Genomic DNA, 14,915 nt, shown 5'->3' on the forward strand with positions numbered 1-14,915 from the left:
CAGTTTTGGAGCAGCGCTTGTGAGGATGCATAAATTTATCAAATTAGACAAATATAAAGGTACCTACAGTTTTCAATTGTTGTAAAATGTAAGGTTCTGAAACCCAGTCAAGCAAAAAGACAAAAGACAAACCTACTACAACTGTGAAGAAAAGTCATTGCAAAAGGAAACAGCAGGAACTGGGGCTCAGGGGGAGAGTAACTATTAGGGAGATGTCCTGAGTAAGAATTCAGAGGACATTAAGCCCAAAGTAATTGAGATGACTACAAAGAGCCATTTCAAGCAGAATCGGGAGTAAGAATCTTACTGGTTCTTTAACAATGGAGCTGACAATAACACCTCTTAGACGTGTGGGCAGCAAAACTGAGCTCTCACCCTGCCACCCATCTGGGTAAGAACCCATCTCTCTCCCTTCATTTAGAAAAAGCAGCCCTTTCGCGCTGAGGTGAAACAGGGCCACTCAGTTTAATTCTAGTTCCCAAGAGAAGCAAAACTAGAGCTTTTCCTATAAGTGGTTGACTACCTAACAAAAACAACTTCATCTGTAATTTTTACAATGCTGATGCCTGAAAAAATAGCTCAATCTTTAAGGATCTGAGAATGATGGGACTAAAGGACTGGCTTTCCACTGCAAAAAGGCTAGCTATAAAGATTAGCTATCATTTTTCTTTACATACTCATTGCTGTTAGGTGCCATCAAGTCTGCTCCACTCCTAGTGACCTTATTTATATACAATAGAATGAAGCACCGCCCCATCCTTTCCCATCCTCCCGACTGTTCTGTGGGAGCCCACTGTTAAAGTCACTGTGTCACCCCTTCCTTGGAAGGGGGGCTTGATGGCCTTTTCCAGGACCAGGTCTCTGCTGATAGCATGCCCCACAATTGTGAGACGTCTTGCCATCTTCCTTTCTAAGCATTCTGGCAGTACTTCCTCCAAGACATATCTGTTTGTTCTTCTGGGAGTCCACAGTATTTCAATGCTCTCTCCCAACATCATAATTCAAATACATCCACTGTTCTGTGGTCTTCCTTATTCAATGTCCAACTTTCACATGCATAAGAGGCTATTAAAAATACCATGGTTTGGGTTAAGCGCACCTTAGTCCTAAAATGACATTTTTGCTCTTGAATACTTTAAAGAAGTTTTGCACAGCAAATTTGATGGATGCAGTGTGTCACTTGATTTTTCTGACAGCTGCCTTTTTAAGTATTAATTGATTGTAGATCCATGTACCATGAAATTTTGACAACTCCCATCTTTACTCACTAGATTGTGTAAAATACCAATATGACCTAGTGCTTCTTCCACAAGTGGAAGACTGCAATAAGAGAATTAAGAGGCTAGTTCCCTCCTTACCACCAACTCTAATCCACTTCTCAAAATCTCAGCTTCTATTTGAATAGAATTAGTAAACTGGAATAGATTATTCATAGTTTCTAACCATCTCTAAGAACTCACTTATCATCACAAATTAAAAGAAAAAGGAGCCCAGGTAGTACAATAGTTAAGTGCCTGACTGGTAATTGACACACTCACAATTCAAACCCGGTCAGCGATCTGCACCTTAAAGGTAACAGCCTAGAAAACCCTCTGGGGCAGATCTCTATCACACTAGGTTGTTATGGGCTGAAAACTGACGTGATGGCACCCAAGAACAACCCTACAATAATAATTTGAAGTAGTAAATTCCCGTCACTTTATAAATATTTTTAAAACACCAATATTCTGAAAGTGCAATCCTTTGACTCTCACCACATAAAGCTCCAGCACGGCCTTCCAACGTCACCTGCCAGGTAAAAGAATCTCCTCTGGCTTTCTCAGCCTCCAGCTCCTTTAAAGAACGAGGGAAAACATTCCGCCACAGTAACAACATCTTGGGTAGATGGTAACGAACCACCGATGGCCCTAAACAAGAAAACGGGAGAACACAGCCAGACATAACATGCACGTTACAAAAGCCAGAGAAAACGAGACACCCGCCCCCTGCACATCCACTTTGACATTATCTATCACTTCATGCTATCACTGAAATTAGCATTATTTCCGAAATGTTTTTATACAGTAAATAAAAAAATCCCTTCTATTGGTTTCAAATAAACGTGAAAATGTATCAATATTTCTAGCACCCATGTCTTTATCACCCCACTAAAAGCACACTTGTGTTCACTTGGCCTATAGAACTTGCCCCCGTATGCTCCTCTCTTTTGATGAGCACTGAGCTAACCAGGTAGAGGACAGTGCAGGACCACGCAGTGTCTTATTCTGTTTATACACAGCGTTGCTGTGAGTCAGCACCAATTTGAAGGCCCCACCAATAAGAACAGACAGACGGCTATTCTGAAGGCAAAGACTGAAATTCTGGTGTGAACTTTTCCATTAAATGCACTTAACCAACAACGGCCAAGATAGAAAACTACCATCTAATGATGGGAGGGAAAAGACCAACAGCTTCACCACTTTACAACTGATCTGGAAGTCTAGAACATGAGGTTAAATAAAGTTGAATTTGGCATGCAGTCTATTGACAGCTAGACCGTGCAGAGAATCGGTACAAACACAATGATACCTAAAGTCATCAGCGCTCCGAGTAGAAGCCACCCCGCCTGGGTGCGCTGTAAAGATAGCCGGCTGTTTTGGGCAGCAGTCCGTAAGAGGTCTTCAGCAATACTTACTACCATCTGCAAGAGAAGCGTAGAATCGGATGTGCAATTACATAAGTCAACTGAGTTAGCACAATTAAATAAGTCAACTGAGTTAGCACAAAGCATTCAGAATTGTACTAGCCTACATTACTAATTACTATGAATATTACTGAAATTATTACCCTATATTAAAAATGTATTGAATTTCTATCATGCATATGCCATGAAGGCTACCTAGTTCATGACAAGTACAATCTTAGAAAAATGACATAACGGAATGGTCAATAAGAGAAGACAGCATGGTGCTCGCTTCGGCAGCACATATACTAAAATTGGAACGATACAGAGAAGATTAGCATGGCCCCTGCACAAGGATGACACGCAAATTCGTGAAGCGTTCCATATTTTTTAGAATATTGATATTTGGTAATATGAAACTTGACAAGGTTTTTTAAAAAAAACACTGAAAGGTGCACAGAACCAAGATAACGATATGGCATTAAACATAATAAATTCATATACATCAGAGAGTCAGAAACGATTATCAAAATATGCAAAAGGCTCTAATTTGGGGACTAGAAGAAACAGTCAGTAACCACCCTGCCTACATGGAAGAGATGCTCTCTATGTATGCTCATCTATGGCCACCTACGGAACGACCGGGACAGAAGATTAGAAAGGTGAAGGGAAAGTCTAGAATTCACAAAGTCAACAAGAAATGTAACCCCCTCCCTGGGGGACGGACAGAAAAGTGGGTGAAGGGAGACATCAGACAGTGTAAGATATGACAAAACAATAATTTATAAATTATCAAGGGTTCATGAGGGAGGGGGCTGTGCGGAGGGAGGGGGAAAATGAGGAGCTGATACCAGGGGCTTAAGTGGAGAGCAAATATTTTGAGAATGATGAGGGCAATGAATGTACAAATGTGCTTTACACAATCGATGTATGTTTGTGATAAGAGCTGTATGAGCCCCTAATAAAATGATTTTTTTTTAAAGAGAGAAGACAGCATGGGATTAAATGACAAACAGTACTGCAGATGGAGGAGTGGTCTGCAGACGGAAGGCTATCATACACTTAATGGTTTGGAGAGATTTCTCTTAAGAGATGAAAATTAAACTTGGCCCTAAACAAATACATGTTTGATGCAGGTGAATAAGAAAGTGGATGGGGCCCAAATGTAAGAAATTCCTATGAGCCAAGGGACAGGGCTGAAACAAGCACGGTTTGCAAGCAGACAAGCAGTCTGACAGGAGCAGAGGGAATCCAGAAAGAGGAGGGAGAATGAGAGCAGAGATCACAGGTCAGTCGCTGAGGACTGGAAAGCCCCGAGGATCTGTGTGCAAATCAGCAAGAGGAACACAGTGAGGCAGCAGTGAGCCAGAGGAGAAGGAAGCCTAGATTCCAGCCGCAGCCTGGGAGTTGAAGGAATGAACAGGCCTGGGTCTTGTATTCCAAAAGTAATGAGCATTTTAAAATCTCGCTGCGTAAAGTTACAAATGTTATTTCAATACAGATTTTAAGTTCTTGAGAAGGAAATTAGGAAAGCAGATTAAGGCGGACTCTCTTTGCTGCTGTATGCCATCAGGTGGAGTCCCATCCACAGCCACCAGAGGACAGAGTAGCACTGCCTTGAGGAATCCCTAGAGTGGTTCTCAGCCTTCCTAATGCCGCGGCCCTTCAATACAGTTCCTCATGTTGTGGTGACCCCAGCCATCAAATTATTTTCATTGCTACTTCATAATTGTATTTTGCTACAGTTATGAATCAGGCGGCCCATGTGAAAGGGTTGTTCGATCCCCAAAAGAGTCATGACCCACAGGTTCAGAACCGCTGCCCTAGATGGTAATCTTCACGGGAGAGGATCCTCCTTCGGAGTTACAGGTGGGTTCAGACTGCAGGCCTTTTGGGTAGCAGCCAGGCACCTAATAATTGTCCCTCCAGGGCTTCTCTGAGCTATCTGTACTTTCCTCAGTGAAGGAAGAACAGGGAGATCAATCAAACTCACTTATTAAAAGCATCCCGTTTGTAGTAAGCATTATCAAAATGCTAATATGACCACTGGCAATAGCGTATTCTAGTGTTTCCCAAAGAGGATGATACTACCCCCTGGTCAGGCGGGAGTGTGTGTGCGTGAATGATCCAAAACCAGATACCTACACTTTATTGTAGATTATGGGCTAGAGTACATACAAAGTTTTTCTTTGCCAGCGGGCACTAATTTTTTTCTGAAAAGGGATGGTAAGCCAAATAAGTTTGGTAACCTATGATATATTCTGTTAACAGCTTTTAAATAGTCGTGTTATTGGGGTTTTATTATTTTGGTTAAAAATCATTTAATTGTATTAAAACACCCCAAACACCCTGCCATCAAGTTAATGCCAACTCACAACGACCCTATGGGGCTAGGGAAAACTGCTGCTGTGAGTTTCCAAAACTATAACTCTTTACAAGCTTTACAAGAGTAGAAAGCCCCATCTTTCTCCTGTGGAGCGGCTGGTGGTTTTGAACTACAAACCTTTTGGTTAGCAGTTCAACTCAGAGCCACTGCACCAACAGGGTAGATAACATAAAATTTTAAACATACAATCCAGTAACATTAATTACACTCAGAAAACAAGTGTACGCTATTTTATAGTGCTTTACTGCATGCACTGTGCAGATAGCACTTTTAAAAAAATAAATTAAAGGTCTGTGGCAACCCTGTTTAGTGCCAGGTCTATCGGCACCATCTTTGCAATAAAATGAGTTCACTTCTTGACCCTGTGTCACATTTTGGTAATTCTCACAATATTTCAAACGTTTAAATAAGGATACTGCACACTTGATGGACGATAATAAGTAGTACAATTAGTATAAACCTGACTTCCAAATGCACTCAATCTTACTGCCATGAGTTGATGGCAACTCATAGCAACCCTATAGGGCAGGGTAAAACTGCCCGTCTGAGACTCTGATTATGGGAGGAGAAAGCCCCATCTTTTTCCCACTGGGGATTTCAAACTGTAGACTTTGCAGATCATAGGCCAACGTGTAACCACTATGCCACCAGTTCCTCCCAATGCACTGGGAAACGATTATAGCAATAATCGCTTTATTGTGGTAGTCTGGAATCGAACAGCAAAAGCGCCAACAACCATTAACAGGCACAATGGTTGGATTGAAACTTGGGTGTCTGGCAGGTAGGGCAAGAATTCTACCACTGAGCTACAATGTTTACTTTGGGTAGCTTAGTGAAATGCAGTCAAGTACTTAATATGGCCCTTCTACCCATAATTCCTTTTCTGATGTAAATCCTGGCCTCTACATTTGTGGTTACAATCCCAGTTTGAAGAGCGTTCTGTTATGCTGACAGACAGGATTATGGTGGGATGTTCAGTCTCCATTTCACTAGACGGAGGAACTCAAGTCACCGTCCTTTGTTTCCTTGGGGAAAAAATAATTCAACTTGACTGCCATGGAGTTAATTCTGACTCAACGTGTGGCCCTATGTGACAGAGTAGAACTGCTCCTCTGGGTTTCCGAGGCTATGAATCTTTTTTTAAATTTTAATCATTTTATTGGGGGCTCGTACAACTCTTACCACAATCCAGACATCAATTGAATCACGCATGTTTGTACATATGTTGCCCTCATTCTTTTCTAGACATTTACGGTTTCATCTTTCTGGCTGGTGAGTTCAAACTGCTAACCTTGTGCAATGTACCGCATCGCCAAGGCTCCCTTCCCTATGGGAAAGAAGGAAAAAACAGCTCCTCGATCAAAGCCATTTTTCTTTTTTTTTCTTTTTAAAAATTTTTTTTGAGTGTCACTCTTTATGGGAGTAGAAAGCCCCATCTTTCTCCTGAGGAGCAACTGGTGGTTTTGAACTGCGGACCTTGTGGATCTCAGCCCAGTGTGTAACCACTTTGCCACGGGGGTTCCTCCACATTTTTCTTTTTTCTGTGACCTCTTCTAACTGGTTGAGCATTCACAAAAGCAAGAAGCACTGTCTTAACTTTGGGACATTTTTGTTCTGGGTATGGCTGGCCTCCAGAAAAGGAGTTGCAGCCTGTCACCTGCCCTGCTTTCACCAGCTCGTGCGACCCTGTGGATGAGAAAGATCCTCCAGATAAATGTCTGAACTTCGGATTTTGGATTTAGCCACACACACAACCCGGTGGGTCATTTCCTTAACACTTCAGGAGCTCTGTGTGGCAGTGGACTGCAGAACTCCGGGAGGGCGGGTAGGGGGGTGGAGCTATGTACCAAGGGGAGGAGTGCCGACTGATATCATGGCCAATGGAGTGATATAGCATTTTGGAAAAGACATTGGGAGCATCTTTAATCTCCACCTCCTTGTGACTAGTCTTGTATTCATTTTTCTAAAAGAAAACACACTTAGCAATGCAAAATTTTAGCCCTAAAGGCTTAGGGGAAAACTTCTTTTTTAAGAGAAAAACTCTTAATATTTCAATAATATAATATGTGCTCAGGTCTAAATTAAATTTTGAAATGGAACTACAGACAAAGCCTATGATTCCTATATCATAATTAAATGTCAAATTTAGTAATACTGTTATCCTTTGATGATCTATACACAGAAACGCACAGCTCAGACTGCACAACTTGAAGAATGTAATCCATGGCACTGAATTACACATGATGAAATTGCTGAACTGGTATGTGCTCTGGTATATGAATTGGTATCTACTCTCTACAAGAATGACAGCATTTACAATCCTACAGTCTCGGGCATACCTTTCCTTTGGCATGAGGAATGCCCAACGGGCACTGATGAACTCCACCTAACAGAGCAGCCATTGCAAAACTGTAGCCACTGACAGCCTCAGGTGAGGTCTTCAAGTTGTTGAGCCGCTCTGCACACCTGTCTAGAAATGGTGTCAGCTGGAAAGGCAAGGCCACAGCCACACAGCGCAAACACCAGGCGGCGGCGAGCCGAGCTGCCATACTTGGATGAAGCAGCACTGAAGTCACGGTCTCCAAAAGTCCTGGAAGAGAAGCGCTCAAAGCCATCACTGATGAAGGCAGAGGGTCTCAGGGGCTGACAGGCCAGGTATGAGCCACGATTAAAATCACAATCATTCTTGTTTCACACAGTTTCAAAACTTAGTGAAAAACACACATTGCTCATGAAATATTTATTAACACAGTACAATTCTATCTAGCAAAACATGAATGCTAATGTAAAATTGAGTCTTCAATAAATATTAGTGAACGATGAGACATAAAGTCACCATGACTCTTTTTGATTTGGCTCCCACCACTTTGGGGATTGAGTTTAATATTCACTATCATAAGCAAAACAAACAAACAAACAAACAAAACCACCAATGCCACTAAATCAGTGCTGATTCATAACGACACAATACAGGGTTTCTGAAGCTACAGCTTACCAGATGCAGAAAGCCTCATCATTTTTTCAAGGAGCAGCTGGTGGGTTTGAATTGCCAATCTTGAGGTTAGCAGTCTGACTTTTAACCTGACAGCGCCACCAGGGCTCCTTATTCACTATCACAGAACACCACCACCACCAAAACAAATATACTGCTATGACACTGATTCCAACTCCTATCAACCCTATAGAAAAGGGTAGAACCGCGCCCCCCCGCCCCCTCACTTTGGGTTTTACAGGTATATGGGAGCAGAGAGTCTCGTTCTCCTGCAGAGAGACTGGTGGCTTCAAACTTTTGACCTTGCAGTAAGCAGAGTCCTATGCAATCAGGCTCCTTTGGATATCACAGTGCATATTAACTAAAATTCAACTTTCAACAAAGGATGGAGATGGCTAATGGTGATAATAAGCAGCAATCAATCAGGAGTTAAATATCAATTATCCCCATGACTTATTAAAACAGTAAAAGGTATTCCAGCTAATGAATCATACCTATAGAAGTTTCCTGAATAAGAGGGGACGCAGTGGCATTCAGGCTCTGTACCAGACTCCCCAGTTCTTGCAGGGCACAGACCATCACGTGCTGGCTGGCTGCAATATCGGCTGCCCCAGATTTGTTTTCGTTGCTCGTATCATTCACGACTGCTTCTAGAAGCACAGAATCATGCATTGTGGTGAATTAAAATGTGATACAATTTTTTTTTAGGTGGGTCAGGGAGGGTTTATACAGTTTATGTTTCTAAATCATACCAATTGATTACTGAGCATTAAGCAACAGTTATTTCTCATCAGAAAACTTATCTGGGAAACCCAACACTTAAGTGACAAAAAATAGTGTCATACTAAGGTACTGTGTCTGCATCAAGTACATTCTAAAGTATTGTGCCATATGTAATATACCTGAGCATGTAAGATGCAACAAACTACAACGTACATAAAAGATCAAGCTCTGCAACAAAGCCCACATGGAAGAAGCACACCAGCCTGTGTGATCACAAGGTGCCGAAGGATCAGGTATCAGGAACAAAAAATCATATCACTGTGTGCTCACCTCTCTGATATGATCACTGAAGATAAATGGGTGCATAAGCAAAAGTGGTGAAGAAAGCTAATGGTGCTCAGCTATCAAAAGATATAGCGCCCGGGGGACTAAAAGGCTTGAAGGTAAACAAGTGGCCATCTAGCTCAGAAGCAACAAAGCCCACATGGAAGAAGCACACCAGCCTGTGTGATCACGAGGTGTCAAAGGGATCAGGTATCAAGCAACAACAAAAAAAATCAAATAATTGTGAATGAGGGGGAGTACAGATTGGGGACCCGAGATCCAGCTGTAGGCAACTTGACATCCCCTTACAGAAGGGTCATGGGGAAGAGACGAGCCAGTGAGGGTGCAGTGTAGCAACGATGAAACATACAACTTTCCTCTAGTTCCTAAATGCGTTCTCCTCCCCACTACTATCGGGGGAGACAGGATAGACTAAGGGGTGGGGTAATGAGTGGCCTGAATTATTGAATACAGAGTTGATGGTCTGAAATGTAAATCCCCCTACCTAATTCACAATAAAAAAAAATTTTTAAGCTTCGCAGTTAAAAAAACTAGCACATTTGTCTCTAAAATGACAAGCTCCAAATAAGAAATAGATTTAAATCCATTACTTAAAAGACAGCAACCCAAAGTGCTGCTATACAGCAATAGACCTATAAAATCTGTCAATAACAAAACAAACTCACTGCCATGGATCTGATTCCTATTCATAGTGATCCTATAGGGCAATGATCCTGTGGGCTTCTAAGACCATAACTCTATACAGGAGTAGAAAATCTTGTAGGTACCCGAAATAAACCAGAAAACCTAATCTTATAAGCATGCTACCCAATTCCTGAACATTTTTATTTCACTGTAATTATGTAGTTATAATAACAAAAGAGAATATACAATAAAAATGCTTATTAAAACACAATCTACAAAATAACAATTATCACCTGAAATACTAATCTACCTGTGACCAAATGTCAGCACTTACTTTAAAGCAAAGACGAAAGAAGGCAAGGGACCAGGGCAACTAGATCACAGGAAGTGAAACAAATAGAAGGTGAACACTGAGAAACTCACACACTGTGTAAAAGGTGACCAGTGTCACTGAACAAATTATGTTGAAATTGTTAAATGGATACCTCATTTGGTAAATTTTCACCCAAAACATAACAAAATATTATGTCCAGAAAGACATAAACTAATCAGATTTGCATGGCATTTATTAAGAACAACAATAAAGGACTCAATACATCTAAGACAATCAATAACATATTAATTTCAATTCTTACCTACTGCATTCATTTGTTTTCCAATAGCTTGGCAAATTTCTTTGGCAGCTGCTATCTGGGCTTTTTCGCCTAATAAACTGCCCACAGTGGCTCTTAAGATAAAAGACACACATCGTCTTGAGTACACAGCCTCTACATGTGTTTGTGTTGCCCGAGGATGAGAAACAAGATCAAGTACATGGGACAAGAATGTAGCAAAGCTACGCTCCAACCACTGACCACCTAATGTTGTTACAAAGACAACATAAGCCTACAAAGAGAATAAGAAACAACTTCAGATACATTTCTATAAATGCATTAAAGTTAGCTTAAGTAACTAAAAACTGTTGACAACATGCAAAATAAGTGCTATAAAATAAATATTATAATAGAAATACTTGTGACAATAAAATGTATATTATGAACGGCTCCAAAAACTTCATAAAAATTTTTGAATTACAGGATAATAGAATGTTCCACCACTTTTGAAGCTCCCTTATATTTATTTAAAAACAGAACATATAAAATTTGAGACCTTAGAAATTCTAGCACATGAACTACTGGCAGGCAGAATTATCTTTGACTAAATAGCACCTACATAAAAAAACTAAGAAACCGGCAAGGGAGGGAGGGAATAGCTAAATTCACTTTGAGAATCACAAATTTAACAGGTTATAGAAAAATAATCTTAATGTCCCAAATAAACAATGTCCTATGACTACAAAATATTTATGACACTTTTCTGTAGGAAAAAATGGCTTCCTATATGCAAACTTGTTTCAGGGGCAAAGTTGGGTAAATTTTACTAAGATCATAAAGAACCACTGCATCTTTTTATATAGATAGAAGCAGAACATTTGGTATTAATTATCATCTGAAATTCTAATTCCAAGTCAAATTTAATCTTATGGCTGTAATTGATCATTGATAGCAAATGCAATCTAGTCATAAGGCTTGTGGGAGAACACAAAAATCCTCATGCCTCAAGCTTCCCAAGTACAGTTCAATGAAATCAAATTATTTTATATATTATCATTTCCAAGTAAAATTTGAGAAAACTTCTAGCGATTTTTATGTATAGTAGATGTAAGCATTTAAACATCAAACCTTTTTATATCAGCATGCCATCTGGAGTTCGAATATAATTCATTCATTGGATAGAAGGAATGTGTTGAAAGAAAGACAATATAAACAGTTTGTAGATGTGTGGTGATTATTTATTGATAGTCCTCCACGAAATCTCATGTGATATGAATAAAATTAGTTTATATATAGGTATATATGACCAACCTGTGTAACTCCAACTCTCACTTCACGATTAACTGACCCTCCAACTTTCAACATTTCTCCACCACTCTTTAAGAAACCTGACCCTCCACGCAGGAATCCTGTGGCCATGAGTTCTAAGACTTCATCTAATGTTGCTCGCTTCACGTTCTGGCGCATTACTTTCAGGAAGAAAGGAAAATTTATAAGCCAACGTATTTCAAAGCAGATTTGGTGTTATTAATTAAATCTATCTTCTAATAATAGTTTGAAAGTCAAGTAATTCTTTGTAAGGGCAGGTTCTCTGGCTATGAAAATACCAGTTAACATACACTGGAGAGAATTTGGAAAACAGAGAGGGGTACAAGGAAAGCAAACAAGCAAAACTCCACAACCCAGGCAGGCATAACATTTGTCATGCTTCTTCTTCTGTCAATTTCCTGACAAATTTGTATGAATATACAAACCTTTGCGTCATGATCTAACAAATGAGACTTTGCTTGCTTTAAATTTCGTTCGAGGACTAAAATAAAAACAGAGATGGAAGGTACGCCTATATTCACAAGCCGTTTAGAGTAAAGGGACTATGATGAAAGAGGTCACTGGGCACAGTTATGAAGGGCGTGGGGAGTTTTGTCCCCTCGCCTCTTACACTGAAGAATTAAATGGTGCCATTAACAATTGTTCTGACCGGGAAAAAATGTAGAACAAAGTTTTTTACTTTTAATTCCTTAAAAAAATAAATCCAGGCTTATTGAACTGGCAGATATTAGAAAACCCCCTGAGACTATTGCCCTGGGATACCCTTTAAACTTGGAAATGAAGCCATTCTCAGAGGTCATCTTTCAGTCAAAATAGACAGGCTCATAAAATTTTGGTGGGAAATAGAATAACCTTTGAGTACTATGTGCTTTTAAATAATCATCTATATCAGACCAAATATTTACTATCTACCCTAAAGCAAAAAACAATAGGTAAGTGATGGCAGATGGAGGTGACAGGTACACTAGATGAAGGGAAACGGAACAACCAAGTAGAAATAATGAGAATACTGGCATACGGAGAAAGATGTAATCAATGTCAGTGAACAGTACGTCTTCGCCTCCCTACTTCCTTCAAGTCCATTCTGAATGAAAGTGACCCTATAAAGCACATAGCTCCTGGGGTTTCTAAGACTACACAGCTTTACAGAAGCAGCCTTCTCACACAGAAAGACTGGTAGGCCTGAGCCACTAACCATGACATTAGTAGCTCAATGCTTAACTCACAGCACTGAAATTGTTCAATAGGAATTATTTTACTGTGTAAACGTTTAGTAAATACAAGGAAACAAAGAAGAATAAAAACATAAGGTGGCCAAAAAAGGTGTTAATTTTAAATAAGTAAATACTTGTTTGTTTGTTACTGCAAAGGGAATACTTGTCTTGTTTCAAAGTTTTATACCAAATAATCGTTTATATTTTCTAAGCTGACAGAAGAAAAACCTTATTGTATGTTTTAATTCTACATTTACATGATATGTGGACAATTTAGGTAGAAAATATAATGTATTTTCTTTTTAATATTATATTCCCAACTAAATATTATTTGAATTCTATGATCATATTACATTGAATATCCATTGCTGACCTTTTGAACTGTTACAAATTTTTCATTTTCAGAATAGTTAATAGCAGTTTCCACCCCTGGTAGAACTTCATAATTTATAAACCCCTTTCACATACAGCACAAAAAAATCTGTACAGGGAAGTACAAAGCATGGTTGTAAGAAATGGAATTGTGTCCCTCCCAAAATAGATTTTACAATTCCTAACCTCTATCCCTGTGGTCATAATCCCATTTGGGAATGGGTTATCATTATTATGTTAATGAGGCATGATTAAGACAGTGTGTCTTGAGCTGATCAATTCTGTAATATAAACAAGATTAAATAAGCAAGCAAGGGAAGAGAGAAGGGACAGAAAATTGCCAAGGAGACATGAATACTCCCGAGAAGCAAAAGTTCAACGAAACCAGGACCTTACTCGAGAGTCAAAACAGAGACAAACTACTGAACTCAGACTTCAAGGGTCCCAAACAAATTTCTTTGTCTTAACCTGAGCTATCAACAGTCCTTCTGTTAGAGCAGCACTCGACAGCTAAGGCAGTGACTGGCTAAGGACCTAGGGTTTGGAATTTAAGTGCCTGAACTTAAATCGCAGCTGACACTACTAGAAAACAAATTAAACAATATTTCTAAGTCTCAATTTCTTCATCAAAAAAATGAGAAAAACAAGAGTATTTATAATTCAAGGGAGCTTTGCGAGGATTAAAGCAAGCAATTCTGGAACACGTTTAATGCAGCGCCTGACACATAGGTAGCATTTTAAAATATCATCATCACCATCATTAATTGAATCCAGTACATTGATTTAAATAATTATTATAAAAAGGAGAAAATTAAAGCTCAATAAACCTAGGTAAGGTTTCCCTAGTAATAAATAGGAAGCCTAGGACTTGCATCTGTAACATGTCACTGTTATTTGGGAATGCAGTAAGGAAGGGGAAACTGCAAAGCTCGGCTCACTCAGTCATACTTAGAACTCTCCCTGAGGGATCTCTATGGACCTTTGAGACGCCAAGTCACTTGAAAAAACCAATTCAGCTAATAGTATTGACCAAAAAGAAAGAAAATGTGGATGGTGCTGTACATGGGGATCTCCTCACCAGAGACTGAACTCTCAAAGCATATCAAGTACTAGATTCCAAGCCATTGAACATTATACAAAAGCATTTGATAAATCTTATTTGTTTATACGTGGAGCATAATTGTCATATTTTCTCTTGACATTTTCAATATAAAAAATGTCGATAAATAAACCTAATAATTTAAATCCCTTAAAGTGACCTGTTTATGCATAGTAACTAGTTTACAAGAAAACATCCCAATAGTAACTAGTTTACAAGAAAACATCCCATAGATTTTCAACTATCTATTATACTCTATTGAGGGGGTCGCAAATAACATTACCTGTTGCCTGCTTTGGCATCAATGCTGTTGCCATAACTGTTCCTAAGAGTTTAGACACCGCCACTCGGACTCCATAATTGGAATTTTCTAAAGCCTTAAAGCACAGAGTGGCTATATTTTCCAGTTCAGCAGTCCACATGAATACAGCTTCATTCTGCAGCTCTAGTAGACACTGGAATTAAAAATAAGAAGTAAATTACAGAGGGGTCTCGGGGAGGAGACGTGCCAGTCAGGGTGAGATGTAGCAACAATGAAAAATACAGCTTTCCTCTAGTTCCTAAATGCTTCCTCCC

At 39.6% G+C, this 14,915-nt stretch overlaps 1 protein-coding gene and 1 non-coding gene across 2 annotated transcripts in view; one reads left to right on the forward strand and one right to left on the reverse strand.

Annotated features, from left to right (window-relative positions):
- Nucleotides 1-14,915, reverse strand: part of HEATR5B (HEAT repeat containing 5B) — a 137,421-nt gene that overhangs the window by 110,374 nt on the left and 12,132 nt on the right. The window contains exons 6-12 of the mRNA XM_004711165.2: nt 14,623-14,794; nt 11,637-11,794; nt 10,368-10,617; nt 8,535-8,690; nt 7,388-7,638; nt 2,569-2,680; nt 1,721-1,907 (exon numbers count right to left, since the gene is read on the reverse strand). Of these exons, the coding sequence (XP_004711222.2) occupies nt 1,721-1,907; nt 2,569-2,680; nt 7,388-7,638; nt 8,535-8,690; nt 10,368-10,617; nt 11,637-11,794; nt 14,623-14,794 (1,286 nt within the window). The remainder of the gene's footprint in view (nt 1-1,720; nt 1,908-2,568; nt 2,681-7,387; nt 7,639-8,534; nt 8,691-10,367; nt 10,618-11,636; nt 11,795-14,622; nt 14,795-14,915) is intronic.
- Nucleotides 2,947-3,053, forward strand: LOC115868446. The gene has a single exon (XR_004045598.1). It is a non-coding gene; the product is annotated as a U6 spliceosomal RNA (small nuclear RNA).

Source organism: Echinops telfairi, unplaced genomic scaffold, assembly GCF_000313985.2.
Source record: "Echinops telfairi isolate 266 unplaced genomic scaffold, ASM31398v2 ScPeMD7_10;HRSCAF=50, whole genome shotgun sequence".
NCBI classification, from domain to species: domain Eukaryota; kingdom Metazoa; phylum Chordata; class Mammalia; order Afrosoricida; family Tenrecidae; genus Echinops; species Echinops telfairi.